Source organism: Denticeps clupeoides, chromosome 15, assembly GCF_900700375.1.
Source record: "Denticeps clupeoides chromosome 15, fDenClu1.1, whole genome shotgun sequence".
Classification (NCBI taxonomy): Eukaryota; Metazoa; Chordata; class Actinopteri; order Clupeiformes; family Denticipitidae; genus Denticeps; species Denticeps clupeoides.
This window is the reverse complement of record NC_041721.1, coordinates 5,774,680-5,791,735: the sequence shown is the minus strand read 5'-3', so window position 1 is coordinate 5,791,735 and position 17,056 is coordinate 5,774,680. Positions and strand designations below refer to the sequence as shown.

At 44.6% G+C, this 17,056-nt stretch overlaps 1 protein-coding gene across 4 annotated transcripts; it reads right to left on the bottom strand.

Moving 5' to 3' along the window:
- Positions 1–556: 556 nt before the first annotated feature.
- On the bottom strand, positions 557–15,630 carry LOC114765256 (immunoglobulin like domain containing receptor 2). Of its 4 annotated transcripts, none has more exons than XM_028955337.1 (10): positions 15,500–15,630; positions 13,225–13,557; positions 11,568–11,687; positions 8,192–8,254; positions 5,915–6,061; positions 5,598–5,765; positions 4,952–5,071; positions 4,360–4,567; positions 3,210–3,939; positions 557–1,895 (listed from the first exon to the last, which is right to left on the bottom strand). In XM_028955337.1, the coding sequence occupies exons 1-10, from the start codon at positions 15,543–15,545 to the stop codon at positions 1,860–1,862; spliced, it is 1,971 nt and encodes a 656-aa protein (XP_028811170.1). In that variant the 5' UTR covers positions 15,546–15,630; the 3' UTR covers positions 557–1,859. The 4 variants fall into 4 exon arrangements, with proteins under 4 accessions (XP_028811170.1, XP_028811171.1, XP_028811173.1 ...); XM_028955338.1 differs by having other exon boundaries at positions 4,952–5,068; XM_028955340.1 differs by lacking the exon at positions 4,952–5,071.
- Between the last annotated feature and the right edge of the window lie 1,426 nt (positions 15,631–17,056).

The following is a 17,056-nucleotide window of genomic DNA, read 5'->3' as shown; positions in this document are numbered from 1 at the left end:
ATGTTGACTGTTGTTCATAATAATAATAATAACAAAACCTCATCAATCCACTCAGGGTTAAGTGTCTTGCTCAGGAACACAATGGTAGTAAGTGGGCTTGGAGCTATTGTTTCACTGTGAGGTTATTTTTACACTTTAATATAGACTACCAGTCAAAAGTCAAAAGTTTGGACACACCTACTCATTTAGAGGGTTTTGCATTTTTTGGCTCTGATGGCAGCATTTCACACTCTTGGCTTCTCTCCACTACCTTCTACAACAGGGATGGTTTCCAACAGTCCTGTGAACGAGCATCTCATCAAGCGCCTTTTGATGACAATAGTGAACAAAGCAGCCATGAAGGTAAAAAGCGGCGATTCATCAAACATACTTCACTTTCTCCTGATACAAAAAAAATCTGCTTTCTTGCATTCAAAAGCCTCAATCCGTCAATTAGGTATTCTGGCCGCTCCAAATTCCTTCCAGACACATCGGCTCTTTCACGCCCATGCTGCCTGCCAACATGCTGCATCAGTCCCACAGGCAGCACAATCAAGAAAAGAACCCGGTGCCATGGTCACACTTACGACTACATTTATTTAAAAGAAGAGCTCTTTTGCTACATTAGGCCACTGTGCTGGATATGGGCGTGGTCTTTCTCTTCCATCATATGCAGAAGCTGGGTAGTTTACTGGACAGACTTGAGAGGGCAAGATAAACGACTTAAGAAAAAGGACGTCACACTGGGTTAAGGTAAAAATTGCATATGGACAGGATATGGTGTGTTTAAAGGCTACATTATTTATAGCACCTGTGAAAAGTATGCATTCCTGTTTCTGAGTGATTCAGGCAGTGTGTGTGTGTGTGTGTGTGTGTGTGTGCATGTGTGTGTCTCAGAGAGACCCTATTATAATGTGTTAACAATAAACAGAGACTCGGCTAATGACTCATCCTCGATGTAACACTGTGTGAGTGGGTGTGTTTTTTTTACACACTTCAGCATACACACACACACACACACACACACACAAACAGCCGCAGAATTGTGGAACAAACACACAAACCCAACGATTGCATAACAACACAAACACTTTGCATTATACACACATTCACTTGCACTGGCTGCAACTTGGAAAATAAAATACTGCATACTGCTGTCGGGTGCATTTGTCCTGAGGGTGTTAGCAAGCTGGCAAAAATGTGAATGTACAGATTAGAAATGACATTTTTAGGGCATAAAAACACACACACACGTAAGAGCCTTGAACCCTAACAGTCACAAAAACAAATTCAGCGCATTTTAATACAAGCGCACGGCTTCGAGTTGTGTGGCATCGTAATCTGATCCAGTCCGTCACATGCTGAGCGTACGACGGCGCGCAGCACCCATGGCGCAGGTTGCGGCGCTGCATTTACAGGAGCCGAAGGAAAGGCCAGCGGTGGATCGGCACGCATGGGACCAGCAGGCACAGGATCTGGCACGAGAATGAGCTCATTCGGCGATGTCATCATTCGGTGGCACCGGTGTCAGAGGTGGTGACACAGCCCGGTCTCGCTGACTCACCCGGCCTGTGTTTGTGAGAAGGCACCGTGTTCGGCTCCAAAGGCTCAAACAATGAAATGGAGAAAACGGGACCCCCTCTCTCACTGCACTGGTTCTTACACACACACACTGTTCATGACACAGGGACATAAAAGTCACTTGAGCCGAGGACACATGGCTGTTGAAACACAGCAGAGCCAGGAGTGTAATTCCTGCATCTTCAGCCCTCAGCCACGTTCCTCTCCTCAGCTCGATCGGTGAAGCCTGTAACGTTGTCCGGAGCCGGCCGGCCGGCGTGTGTGTGTGTGTGAGTGTGTTATTCTTTCAGTCCGCACCATCAGACTATGAGAGAATCCCTGCTGAGAAGCGTGCTCTGTTAAAGAGAAGAGAGAGGAAAAGGGATGGTTGAGTTCAGAAGCTGCGCTGTGCTCAATTAGTCAGGTTCTTGTGATGGAAAAATGGGAGATTATTAATGTGGCTCATGCATGATTAAACCTGCCATCAGGGTCCTTAAATGAACCTTATCGGTTATATAATACATACACACATATAAATGCATATACAATATACACAAAATTCTCTATATATTTTTTAATAATGTTTTTATGCCACTACATACTTGCCACTACATACCAACCAGCTAGTTAATGATGATAATGGCAACTGGATACACTTGTAGTATGATGTTAGGATTCAACTAAAAGACGCTTTGGGACATTTTAAGGTACTAAACATGACTTTGGGTGCATGGTGCATGTTAACTAACTTCACATTGGTGGAATGCTTGAATTAGAATGCAGATAAAATGCATAGTGGTGGATGTCTACCACTCTATGACATTAGTGAACATGCCCCAAGCACCAACTCTTAATTAGAACAGGGTAAATACAGCCCATTGTCTCAGGGAAAATTGACTCTGCTAGGGACTTCCTACTCAGTGAAGGACAAATTATAAAAAATGCTTGTGTAAACCTCCCTTTAAAAGGGATTTTTAAAACTGATTTCAGATTAGAAGGCAGATATCACTGAAACTCGACTAAAAAAAAGACACAACATGACACTTTCTCTGTGCCTCTCATTTCCCTGGTCAGACAGATGCCTGTTAGTGGGGTTACCGGAGCTAAGTTGTACTCACCCTCTCAGCTCTGAGTACAGGAGGCACCAGTGCCAAAGACTCACTGGTCTTCTACAAGTTCCTTAATTTGAATCACTAGCCTCTGAGAGACGGAAAGCAATACTTTAGAATGTGGAACTAGCCAACCGGCCGGCGAAGCCTTGAGCAGAACGGGGTCAGTAGGACCGAGCGGGACCAGATGTAGAGTTACATGCCACTGGTTAATGACAGCACTGCTAGTTAAAAAGGGTGGTCGAATGACACAAGGACAACGCAACCACGAGTTAGTGAAAAAAAAGAATGTCAGGTCATGAAGATGTTCACAAGTCCCTTCATATCTGTACAACAGCTGCGCCATTAAGGCAAAACAATCAAGTGCCAAAGCAATTTGAAATGCTTCCGACAACAGAAAATATATAAAAATAAAAAAAATTGACTCATGAGTTCAATTGATGCTTCAAATATATATATATAAAAGTGTGTAATATTATGCCATTTGAAATAGTTCAACAGGCCCTTCATGTCCTTGTGAAGTCCTCCAGGTAGCTCAGAAAGCCCCTACAGGTAACTCACCACTTTGCGAGGTTTACTATGGTCATCTCTGTGCTCCTGTCTGGCAGCGCAGGGACCCTGAGCCGGGCGTGGCTGGGTGAAAGGTCGCGGGCTAGCCTCACGACTGTGCTGACGGTCCAACTCTTTCTCTGCGTAGGGCGGAAGTGAGTCGTCCTCCCTGGGTCGGGTGCTGGGCGACGGGTTGCTAGGTGATTGGTTGCTAGGTGAACGACTGCTGTGCCGCTCGTTGCTCTTCTTTGAACTGTCCTTGGAGGGAGTGTCCGATTCCCCTTCGCCCCTCCCACCACGTGCTGAGCCACGCCCCATCCTTGCTTTACGCTCCAACAGGCTGGTCAGTAAGGTGTCATCATAGTCCCTCCCACCACGGCCACGCCCCCCGGCATCCCTTCGCGGCACCGGCCGGTCGCTGTCCCAGGTGCCACGCCTTTTAGCAGGTGAGGAAGGTGGACTGCGTGGAGGCGGAGGGGGGCGCCCATGCTGCTTCTGCCTTTCCTTCCAGTTTTCTGCAGCGGGTGGATGTTCAATGCTGTGGTAGCAGTGCGCGCCGTCACGGTACGTGGGGAAGCGCTCATGCTCTCGCTCGTGCTCATGAGCTCTCTCTACATCCCGGAGGTTTCCTCGCCGACCGTGGTGTACGTAGGACATGGCAAATTCCTCCAGCTCGTCCAGAGAGCCTCTTCGGTCACCAAAGTTGTACGGCTTCCTGTGAAGGTGCTCTGAATGAGCACATCTGCATTTAATAACACACAAAATATGAAACTAATGAAAATGACAACGCGCAGCCACAACGCACAGCTTTTTTTTTTTCAACGTTGTTTGGTGAAACCATTAATCCTCATAAACTTGTGTTGACTCTGTGCTACAATAATTAGTAGCAGGAATCCATGGAATATGCCAACTAAACAATCCAATTCATTTCTGGCATTTATCAGATGGTCTTATCCAGAGAGACTTACAATCAGTAGTTACAGGGACAGTCCCCCTGGAGACACTCGGGTGACACTAAGTGTCTTGCTCAGGGACACAATGGTAGTAAGTGCCGTTTGTGGTCTTCTGGTTCATAGGCGAGTGTCTTACCCACTAGGCTGCAACATTCCCATACAATCCAAAAAAGAAGATGCTGAGATGCTGAGTGTAAGATGTTTTCTACCTGCTCAGGGCCTCATCCTCCATGCGCATGCAGTGTTGAGGGTAGCGTATGGAGCGGCCGGTCTGTGCAGAGGGAGCGTCCCTGCGGTGGTCAGGAGGGACGTCCAGGTCAGGGATGGCCGGCAGCGCCTTCTTCTGCACCTGTCGGTAGGTCTGCCTGAAGTCTGTCTCCGCCTCGTGGAGGGAGCTGAGCTCTGACAGGCTGCAGGCTGGAAGAGACTGGATTTCACCACGGCAGCCAATGGCGCAAGACTGGCGAAGAGTGTTAGCACGCATGCACATTTAAGGCCATGCCAATAAAATCACGCGTCTAGGCCAAATGGCATGAATTAAGTTAACAATATACTGATTAATCAGCTGATTAAATGCAATTAAGCCGGTTGCAAAAGTGTCAAAGATAATTTTGAAAGTGCAGATTTGCTTCATTCACATTAAAGAATAAAGAGAGAGGTGACAGAACCCAGTTCTGAACTAAAGCAGGAGTGATCCAGGCTTTATATCCACTGGAGGGGGGGGAAAGGAAGACATGCATTCTGCAGAAGAGAATCACAGCGAAGCCGGCAGCGTGTCTGCACTCTCGACTTCGTCCTTACAGTTCAGGCTGCTCAGAGTCTTGGAGGGGTTGAACTGGGCAAGCTCCCTCTCCACGTACTGCAGCATCTTCAGCGAGTCCTGCTCGTGGTTGGGCTGCATGTGGTACACCCCTCGCACTACTGAAGACATAGCGTGTGTGTGCGTGTGTGTTAACATTAGATAACATAATCACACCAGCACTACTTCCTCTACTCCTGCTGTAGCTGCACTTCACGCAATCTTACATGGCGCAAACACCATATCATGTTGGGCAAACAACCGCGCAGATAACACTGTTTGGTTATTGGTTAAACGAACACCAGTGTCACATCACCACAGGGTGGTAGTAGCCTAGTGGGTAATACACTCGCCTATGAACCAGAAGACCCAGGATCAAATCCCGCTTACTACCATTGTGTCCCTGAGCAAGACCCTTAACTTCAAGTTGCTCCAGGGGGACTGTCCCTGTAACTACTGATTGTAAGTCGCTCTGGATAAGGGCGTCTGACAAATGCTCTAAATGTAAACATCAGTCCTCACACTTCTTCGGGCAACGGCAAGCAATATATGAACTTTAACAAGCATGAAACCTCATCGTAACACCATATCATCGTGCATTAGTGCATTAGTCTGTGTTACAGTTCTCGTCAGCACAACAGGACTCACCACCATTGGCGTGGTTCTCAACGGAGGGTGCGGCGGATAACTTGGGGTCGACTAGAGAAGGAGGGGCGATGGGCACCATGGTGGGTACCCCAGTGACGTAGTAAGGGGGGTACATGGGAACGGGTGTGAGAGACATCGGAGATTTTAGAGCCTTGCCAGCTTCATACACTGTATAGAGAAAAAAAATTGCTTTACTGCTAAATACAATTAATGTGATAACACAGAGTTACCGTAACACTTTTTTTTGGACTAGAAAAAAAAAACCCTTGAAATGCATATACATATCTACAGTATGTCATATAAATGCTGAAACTCACAGTGCCGTGGGCAGCAGCAGGAGTCGGGACAGCAGCAGCACCTGACGTAGCAGCAGCAGGAGTGTGGACAGCACTGGCACCAGCACACCCCTACCAGCAGGATGAACAGAATGCTGCCCAGGGCTACAACTCCCACGAACACCCACTCTGGAATAAAAATGGTTGACAGAAGACAGCCGGCTGAGGTAAACCCATTTACAGGTCTTGCTCAGGGACACAATGGTAGTAAGTGGGCTTTGAACCTGTGGCCTCTGTCGTCCCACTCTATATGAATACAGACGCAGCAAAAATCAGTCAACAGACCAGCAAATCCTATGCACACCCCGGAATGAAGAGATTTCACAGACTACTACTCTAGCAAGAGTTTTAGGGTAGTTTTAGGCTTGGCCACAATGCCACTACATTATTCATTGCACCTCAGTGGCACCATGGCGGATCGGGATTCGAACCAGCAACCTTCTGATTACGGGGCCGCTTCCTTAACCGCTAGGCCACCACTGCCCCTCCATGTAGTTACTGTATTATAATTACAAATTTTGTTATAGCAGTTTAACAGTTCATGACAGTTACGACAGTTTATAAACATTTTTAACAATATAACAGCTGGCATTTAAAGGGTTAAAATCCAGAAAATGATTGAATGCGTGATCATTCGGAAAAGGGCTCAATTTGCTGTATTAGGATTTGGATGTACATTGATGTATGCGGATTGATGGCACATTTTGTGCATGCACATTTTTGTACACGAGGGGTCCAAATGGGTAGTCCTGACCTCGACAGAACAATGGGAACATTAGTTGCTTACATTATGTTTGAAACTAACAAAAAATATAGAATCCTTTCTTTTGGTGTCCAAGCTGCAACGATAAATAAAGATTATGATTTTGAAATCATAACCTAAATTACAGGCAGTGGATGAACGTCTGGGGTCACCACTACTCCCATACATCGAGAGGGTTGATTCCTGTGTGTGTGTGTGTGTGTGTGTGTGTGTGTGTGTGTGTGTGTGTGTGTGTGTGTGTGTGTAATTGGGCCCTGTAGTGGTCATAAAGGAATTTCTCTCTCTCTCTCTCGCTTTGTCTTCATTCACATACACACTGCAGATCCCTGTGTTGATATATGCATGCTGACAGTGCTTTCGCAAGTTAAAGAATGCTTTTCTAAAAGTGGTTACAAGGCTTCCCTGCCTTGAACAATGACTTACTGTTTCTTTATAAAACAGTGAGCAAAGCAAGGGGCAGATTTGTTCTCTTGGCCGACCGCAGGCCGTTACAGCAGCAGCCAAACCTCTGAGCCTCAGGTGGGAGAAACATAGAACAGACCCTCCTTAGAACAATAAATCAACACACAAAAGAAGATATCAGGTTCTCCCAATTAGAAACTCAACATCCTCACCCCCTTACAGCTGCACACGGAGCAGAAAGAAGACACAAATACACACACACACACACACACACACACACACATACACACTGAACACAGAGTCCACAAGTGGGAGTTTTGTTGAGAAAGAAAAGAATCTTCTAGAAACAGCAGTGAAACAGTGTGATAATGAACCTGCTATCTCTGACTACCGGAATCTTTTGCATTTGTTTCTCAAAAGAGGAACATTATATCAATGTACTGCATTAGTCATATGCATTCTTGGCAGATCATTCTTCAGTGGTGACATGAAAATTATGAATATAAATCTAGATTAATATAGGAATCACATTTGAGTGGCAATTCAAACAGATTAGTGGGTATTCCTGTGCATTAGGTAAGTGGGGTAATATAATGTTTTTTTAAACATAGCTTATGATTCAGCGTGATAGGAATTCCTTCCAACAGACACAGGGAAAATTACAGTGATAAGTGGTGACCTGCTCCTGATGAGATTTGTCAGCAGAAATAACACCCATAATGACAGACTTCCTCCGAGTGCGGCGAGGGTTGCAGCAAACACACAAATAATCATTTATTTAGACCCATGATTCATCAGGGTGACTGTTTTATCGTTACAAGAAATATGCTCACTGATAAAAAAAAAAAACGGGGTTTGGAGTATAGAAGATAAAACGAGTAAACAAGCACGTACTGTTACGCTTTTTACACTGTTTTTTACACTGAGTACTTTTTTGCATATTTCCGCTGCATTAGCATTTACTGACTGATTACGTGATGGCAGAAGCCCCCGCGCAACAACATGGCACAAGGCTTCAGACAGAAAATGCAACCAGGGAGCGTTAATAGCGAGAGGAAAAGGTTAAGGGAGACAGGTGTGGGAGCGCCCCCTACCTGGCATAAACTCCAGCTCCACCTCAGGCAGGAGATCGTGCTCTTCTGCCACACCTGTCATACCTGGAGGGAGAGAGAGAGAGAGAGAGAGAGAGAGAGAGAGAGAGAACGGAAAGGACCGGGCCAAGAGAGAGTGAGTGAGTGAGGAGACGGGAGGTGACCTCAGAAACAGCAGTGCGGACAGCGGAGAGTTAATTACAGGAGCGAGCAGCTTCTCAAGGGCACGTTTACACAAGTCATTCCACGGCCATTCCACCACGCATTCCCCGTTCCTCGTGCATTTAAATGAGGGCATGTCAAATGAGGCAATGTTGACAATCTGTTGCAGCTCCTGGCTAAAAAAGGTATTACTGACACTGGCCGCAGGTAGCTGCATCTCCATTTTCAGAGATGTGGTGCTACGGGATTATGACTCATTCCAATAATTCAAATCTACTGCAATTGCAATTAAGGCTCTAAATGTTTGACGTGTATTTTGCTATATTGTTGAAATATCAAAAAAATATGCCTATATTGAACCCTCTGGTATGATGCCCTTTCACTGAATGACAGACACAGAACAGCATGCAATTAACACAATTTGTTGTGTCTTTTGTGAATAATAGTAAAAAAAAATTGTAACTATTTTATATAAAAACAATTTGTTACTAATATTCACAAAATGTTGTTTAAGATCTGGAACTTGAAACCAATTGCCTATACACACACACATATATAAGGTGTTATGAGGCAATTGGTTTCAAGTTCTAGATCTTAAACCAAATTTCAGTCAAGTGAAATTTTGTAGGCAAGTGAGCTTGGCTTCAAACAAGATTTCAGAAAAAGGAAGGGGCCTGCTGCAGCCAACGTACTCAGACAGACCTCCCACAGACTCCACCAAACAGCTCTGAGCTCCGTCTGATCTTTCTGAAGCTTAAACTGGCCTCCAGAATGCAGTTCTCTCATCTGCCTTGGCAATGCCCAGCGTCTGAAGTCTGAAGCATAAATCTCATCAATCTTCCAGGCATCCCTGCCCGGTTCTGTCCGTGTTCGGTAAAAACAGTCGCTGTTTTTGTTCTGCGGTGTGTGTGTGTGTGTGCTGCCTTGTGAGGTGGATACCAGTGACACGAGTTCTTTAAACATCTCTGCCGTTCTTGTCACATCAGATGCAAAACATATAAACTGGGTCTCCACACAAACAGCAGTAAATTAATAGTCCCATGACTGCACACAGAGCTGGTGGAGGAGGAGGAGGTTATCTTCCATCTGCTGACCACACCCAGCTAGGAAGCGGCACAGGACAAGTGGTGCACTTTCCCATTTCGGACGTCTACACACATCTGCGAGTCCTCCTTGCTCTCAAGACAAAAGGAAAACAGAGACACGCCTCATCCTTCACCTCAACAACCTGTTTCTGTTGCCATGGCAGCAAAGTGCCATTGGAAGATTTTTTTCTTCACATAACACATATAATAAACAGAACCTCTCTGATCACAGGGCTTTTTTTCTATATTTGTTCTGTTACTCCTAAGGACTCAAATCCTGAAGTCTTTGTTATTAAATATATACACATTACATATGTATGAACCAAACTTTTATGATATGTGCAAGATTATGTGAGCCTTATGGATTATTGTACGTATGTAATGTTTTTTTCATTCAAATACCAATTACAATACGATCATAAAACAATATTTATCCAAATCATTTTAAATAGTGTCCATATTACTTACTAGGTGTGTCATACTGTAAAATCGTGCTGAATGTGTTTTCTACGGAGCTACTTTTACGGCACAACACCGTCGCTTCTCACAGCCAATCAGCACAATTCATGACCACTCAACGGTTGCCATGGAAGCGCTTGTAACTACTCGACAAGATGTGGGGCTGTCAGTGTTAGACAACAAATGGTGGACCCAGGATATATAGACACACACACACACACACACACACACACACACACACACACACACACCACATGTACCACACACAGCTGCATTTAATTGAAACACACATTCCAGAATATTATGGAAAGCATGATAGAACTACATATCTAAATTCCTTGCCAATGAGGGGGGCATAAATCATTCCTGTTTTCCGTGTAAAAACAATTCAACATCAGCATATGCCCCTTTCATCTACGACAGAAATAATGTGGCTCATGCTGTGCTAATTCCTCTAAATCACAGCCTTTTATCACATGGGCCCATTGTTCACACGATAAAAAAAAGGCTTGGCTACTGTTAGCCAGAAGCATACCTACCAGGCCACTTCACGGGCCCAGCTACCCAGCAACCTCCGCACTCCAGACGGGAGCCTGTTTTCCAGCCTTAAGAACAGTCTTCAGCACCCAGCGTTCCTTCACCAGAACCCTTCACACGTTCACGTGAAATTAACATGCACATGACAACACCAGAGTGGGTCCACGGAAAAGAAAAGAAGAGCTGAAAGCTACCCGCTGCAGAAGGACTTGGGTTTGTTTGTTGTCCCTGTCACAGAAAATATCTCCTTTCCTGCAGTTACAGCCCTACCGGGATCCCTGGGGACTCTGAGGGATATTATTGTCTTAATTGCTTGTTTACTGCTTCTTCTTAATGTACCGTGTTCACAGCGTAACTGGCATAACTAACACGACTAGCAGTGCCATCCCAGTGTAATGGTGGCCAAAAAACTGCTTTGGGTTGCCTGTTCAAGAAATGTAAAACCCACCTAGGCAAAAAAACAAAAAAACAATGATAATTCTAACAACCACAAAATCCCAAAACTGCACCCCTGCCGTGTGCATTTTAGACAAATACGGCAGGTCTTCTCAACTCATCCACAGAAAATGGGTTTTTTGCCCTAAAATGAATCGAACAAGTGACACAGAAGTCCTTCCTGTTAGCTAAATGCTAATTAAGCTCAAATACGAGTTAATGAATTCATGAGTTAATGAGAGTAAAAGTAGGCAATGAATGAATCCGTGGATGTGCACTCATTTCCTATCCATTTCCTGTGTGTCAATGATTTACTTCCTGCATGTGGGAGGGCCTTTATCATGCAGGCCTTTAATCAACTACGGTGCATTTTGGTCTGGGAGCTCTAACCTAAAAATGAACAAAATTCATTCACAATTTTACAACATCCCGACCGCGGATGTGTTTTTTTTTTTAAAGATAATGTATTTGTCTGACATTTTGATCTGAGAGAACACTGTTGTGGAGATGACTGGCAAGTTTTAGAGTTATTATATAATCCAAAACCACAACATAAATTGGGACACTCTATGAATGAAGTATTATCCACGCGCATGCTTGTTTCATGCCACATCAGCGGGCTTTAAACTTTTACACCCTCCTTGTCAATAAACGAGAACAGGCCACCGAAATGTGGGAAAGTTGTGCTTCTTTTTTCTCACCCAGAACGAGCAGCTCCACTTGACCTTCATTGTCTCCTTCCAGGTCGTCTGTGATAACGACCTTACAGTAGTAGACCCCGCTGTCTCCCCAGTGCAGCTCTCCGATGCGCAGATCTGCTTCTGAGTGAATGCATACACGTATTTCGACTCAGTTAAATAATGAAATGCATCTTGGTTCATTATTACAGTAAATATGAATTCCTAATGATTAACTGTATATTTAATGCTGAAATACTGTGTAAAGAGCCCAATCCAATTGAATATGCAGGATTCTGGGTTATTTGGTAATAACAAATATCTGTTTTCAGAGAAAACCAAGTCCAGCCCAAACCACAGCAGATTGTTCAGGCTACGCACAGGCCCAGAATAAACAGTCTTCGTCCAGGAACAGGAAAGAACCGACACAATGGCCAGATAAGTCCCTAATGTAGCATAGAATTAAATTTGTCATGCATTGAAAGTGGTCAAGCTGTTCATTCAGTGCAAGGCATTAAAAACAACTACAACATGACCAGCTTTAGGTAGGTTTTTACACTGACCAGCGAGTTTGACGTTGTTTTCATGTCCCAGTCGTAGCAGCTAAGAGCAGTGAAAACCAGTTAAGACCAGCAACAGGGCAACCTGAAGATAAATTTAAAGGCTATTTGGAAATTCTTTGATGCCTGACAAAGCTCCTGGAAACTGCATGTAGGCGTCTTAAGGAGAAGAAAAAAGCCAATCTGGGCCTTCCGTGACCTCAGCTCAGACTTGGCACAGAACTCTGGAGTCGGAGCACAACACCATGTTCACCGGAGGGGCGGCCATCCATTCTGACCCCCACGGCCAACCAAGTGGGCTCTTCTTTTTTAGAAAGAGAGAGACAGAGAGAGACAGACGACCCTCAAACAGAAAGCTCTCTTTTGTGACTCTGCTGTGGCCCGTGAGTTAAGGCCGAGTAAATTAGCAGAGTAGCAATAAATCCGCTACACGTCTACAGTTTCTCACAGCTTCTGTCTAAGAGCCAGTCATCCCACCTCCAATCCCTCCAATCCCACAATTCCCAATCCCAATTCCTGTAAAGTATTCATGTATATATACATATACATACATGTGTGTGTGTGTGTGTGTGTGTGTATATATATATATATATATAGACACACACACACACACACACCATTAACATTTTTTAAGTTGGTTTAGCCGGTCGACTAGCTACTTTGACAAGATTGAGGTTAGGGTTAGGGTTAGTCATAATGGTCATATCAGGTAAACCAGCTTTTTCCCAACATGGTTGATTAAGATTAATTTTAGTATTGGTTTAAATAGTCATTTTTTTCAGCTGATGTTTTTTATTTTTAATTCTACCCCCTGAACGCGACACTAGAACCATTTTGTTCGTAACAGGAAGTATGAATTAATCTGGGTTAAAAACCTGTCAGCATACGAGGATATTTCCCACAATAGTTCCAGGATGATTCCGGAAAATCCCTGCTACGAACCCATGGTTGTGGGATTCTGCTGCGTATTTAAGGTGACGAACCGCACATTCTGTCTCGGTGTCATTTAAACATCATCATTGAAGGTCATTGACTCAAGTGCCCACACTACTCACAAGTGGGGGCGTCTTATCAGCAGTGTGGTGTAAGCACATCCTCCGCTGAAACAATGAAAGCCTTACTGTTGATGATGGAGATGTCTCGGCCCTTGTAGTGCTCAGCGAGGGTGATGGAGGAGCCCTGGCCGGAGGCCACGATTCGCACCGTGCGCCCATTGTCGCCGCAGTCTAGGTGGGACGCGGAACCCAGCTCGGACCCCCGCACCCCCAGGGTCTCGGGGAAGTTAAAAGACTCCCGCGTGCGGTCGCGGCAGTACGACTTGTACCACCACTGCACAATGGGGGTCTGCGTGGAGATGCTGGTGTACTGGCAGGGTAGCACCACTGACTGGAAAAGCATGGCGAACATTCGCTCATCGCGCATGGTCACCTGGACCGCCTCGCCTTCTGACACCGCTGGGAGGAGGGGGACATGAAGGGGGGAGGGAGAGACAGAGAAATCAGAAAATCGGCCCATTTTTATTTATCTTATTTTCTTCCTCCGTCCTCCATCGGAGAAGTAACAGAAAAGTAATTAGACTCTTGGTACTACTGTACTGTAATTACCATGAGGATGATGATGGAGTCACAGAAGTAGACCAAACAGTCATTATCAGTCAGTCAGTCCAGCAATTATTTTCAGAAGGTTGCTGAGCGTCATAAAAGGAAACTGAGAAGCATACGAAACTAAGCCTGCGTTAAAACTACGCTGAAGTCCTGTTACGTTTCGGCTTTTGTGATGCATACATGTAGAGAGGAACTCTTATCAGCAAACAATTACTCTTGAGTTCCAGTGGAATGATGCTGTGCTCATTAACCCAGGTCCGTCAAAAGCTTCATTCATTATTAGGAACTCCTTTTCAGTTATCTTGGTGTAGCTGTAGCTGCACTGATTAAAGAAACAATGAAACACTAATACAGTATCCAGCGCATCATTTCAAACATTGTCAACGACAATTTATTATTCTTTTTTTGAAAAGGAATTTTTCAAGAACACATTTCATGTTTTTTGGTTTTTGAAGAGTGGCGTACAGTATAGTTTCGCATAGAAAGAGCACATCTGTTCACTTCTCACTTCTACTTGGGCGTGTGTGTCGTGGCAGTACAGTTGCAACGTGTCTATGTAAGTAGGATCTGGAAGGATCTACGTGGGGGGCCATCAGAGAAGAGAGAAAAGAAAGAAAGACAGGCCCGAGAGTCAGAAAGGTCTCATTCTCCTGTCCTGCTCCGTCACACGGGACATTTTAACCTCGGGGGGCGGGGGGGCGTGGCGTTGTCTGTGATCTTCTGAAAGAATCACACTGGGGAAGTTTTCATTAAAAGCAAGGCGGTGCAGGCTCTGGCGGGAACAAGGAGCCGATGTTATTACTGTCTGCAGGAGACAACAGACCAGTGGGCTCTCATAACATCAAGCATATAGCTGAGCAAATGGCACCACTTCCGGATAAAAAAAAACAAAAAAAAAACAGCTAAGGTCCTTACAGGGTCAGTTATTCCTATATTAATAAACTGCTACCAACAAACCCTCTACTTCCAGAACCTGTTGAGGATGTGTGAGTGTGTGTCTGTGTGTGTGTGGGAGGGGTGGGCAGGATGTCTGGTGGAGTAGATGAGGACGGAAGATTTTTACGGACAGTCAGCCTTAGGCCATTTTTCAATTTCTGCCTCCCACCTCCTTCTCTTTCTTTGCGATTTACCATGGTGTGGACACGAATTGAACGTCACACTCACTTTCCATCTTCAACATCCGGCACTACCGCTCAAAGTTTTCGGGTCATTTGCAAATGTCCTGTTTTTTTCGTCAAAGGAGAAAACTTAAAATGCATTTTAATAGAAAAATGACAAAAATAATAATAAAGATTAATAAACAATACATTTTGAAATAATGACGACCCACATCAATTTTATTGCTTTTTTTTTTCTTTCTTTTAAACAGTCCAGCTGCTTTCAGCTAAAACTATCGAAAGGGGTTTTCTGACAATGAATGGAAAAGTGACAGACATGCGTTAACGTGCACAGCGTTGCGGATTAAAGGTTCCTCTCTATATTCCACCATTAACAGACATTCCCAGTCGTTTTCAACATCGGCAACGTTGAACGTACGCTGCGTCCAAGCGTCCATTATCCAGACCGGACAAGAAGTCCAGATCAGTCTGTCTGAGTTCGGGACATCGCGAGAAATCACTTCTATATCCACGCCAGGGGCTAAAAAAGCCTGGGACGATGGATCATTTACGCCCCCCAACCCCGCGACTGTAGTCATGTGAGAGTTTTTCAACCTGCCGCCCTGCGCGGAACGAGCAGGAGGGGAAAAAAACATCTATATATTTATTATAATAAACATTTATTATACACTTACCCGCGAACAACAACACAGGCAGCCACAACCGCGTCGAACAAACCATGTTCCGGGCAAAAGCATGTCATTCCTGGCCGGGAACGGGAGTAACGGAGCAGCTCCGCGGGATGGGCGTGGCCCACGACAACGGGGTGTTGATTGAAACGTCACGTCGTGACGCAACAGCTCGTTACTTTGAGGTTGGGAGATTTCGAGTGCTCACGTTTACGTTTATTTTTTGTGTTTTTGCTCATAACTGTACGTCTGTCCCTCTGTGCAGGTGTGGCGTGAGCAATTTCCGTCGGGATTTATAAGGTTCTCTGATTCTGACTCTGTGCGTGGTCCGGAGCCAGAAATGCTACAAGAGAAAATGCTTTAACAGCATTCTCATTTTAAAAAGGAGGCGTCGTTTGCATTTAGTTTAGAGGGACACCTATAACAATTACTTTTCCTTTCGGAATTTGCTACAGATTGCATATGCATTCGTGGAAAAACGGAGACCACCTTTATATTCATATACTGTACTGGCCAAAAGTATTGACACACCTTCTCATTCAATGTGTTTTCTGTATTTTCATGACCATTTACATGGTAGATTCTCACTGAAGGCATCAAAACTATGAATGAACACATGTGGAGTTATGTACATAACAAAAAAAGGTGAAATAAGTGAAAACATGTTTTATATTCTAGTTTCTTTGCTCTGATTACTGCTTTGCACACTCTTGGCATTCTCTCCATGAGCTTCAAGAGGTCGTCACCTGAAATGCTTTTCCAACAGTCTTGAAGGAGTTCCCAGAGGTGTTTAGCACTTGTTGGGGTCCAGCTCACCCCAAACCATCTCGACTGGGTTCAGGTCGGGTGACTGTGGAGGCCAGGTCTCCATAGTCACAGGTACATAACTCCACATGTATAGTCCATATTCATAGTTTCGATGCCTTCAGTGAGAATCTACCAATGCAAATGGTCATAAAAATAAAGAAAACACATTGAATAAGAAGGTGTGTCCAAACTTTTGGCCTGTACTGTATATAAGACAAACGATAATAAGTGATTTGCGTAAAAAGCGTGCTGATCAAATCAACGAAACAGCGCCCCCTGGGTTACAAGACGGTCCCAGATTATAGTGTAACACCTGATCCGCAATGCCACGTTGGCGCCCCCTGTCGACACCACGGTGCTCTGACCTCTGACCTTCAGTTCCAAGATATCCGTGCCGTATTTTGTTTGCACAAATAGCTAAATCATATGGATGAAACTAAACACATTTTAAGCGGAATATAAACATAGGTCAGACAACTTGCTCAAATAAAGCATTAGAAGGAGGAAGAAATTGGATTAAGACATTCTGACTATGACATGATTGTTGGCGCCAGATGGGCTGGTGTGAGAATTTCAGAGCCTGCTGATTTAATGAGGTTCTGTACACAACCATATGTGGGGCAGAAAATGCTCAGAGAAAAAAAGAAATATAAAGTGAGCACAATTTATCACTCCCAGGTATGCAGAATACCATCTCTAAATGCACAACACATTTAACCTTGAAGAAAATGGGCTACAACAGCAGAGGTCCACAGT

What these genes read in the sequence shown, in the direction of transcription:
- LOC114765256 (XM_028955337.1), bottom strand. Translation starts at nt 15,545, where the DNA reads ATGGTTTGTTCGACGCGGTTGTGGCTGCCTGTGTTGTTGTTCGCGG. An exon ending in GCCTGTGTTGTTGTTCGCGG is followed by an intron (nt 13,558 to 15,499) that starts GTAAGTGTATAA and finishes CCCTCCTCCCAG; the next exon opens with CGGTGTCAGAAGGCGAGGCG. An exon ending in ATAGTAAACCTCGCAAAGTG is followed by an intron (nt 1,896 to 3,209) that starts GTGAGTTACCTG and finishes TCTCTTTAACAG; the next exon opens with AGCACGCTTCTCAGCAGGGA.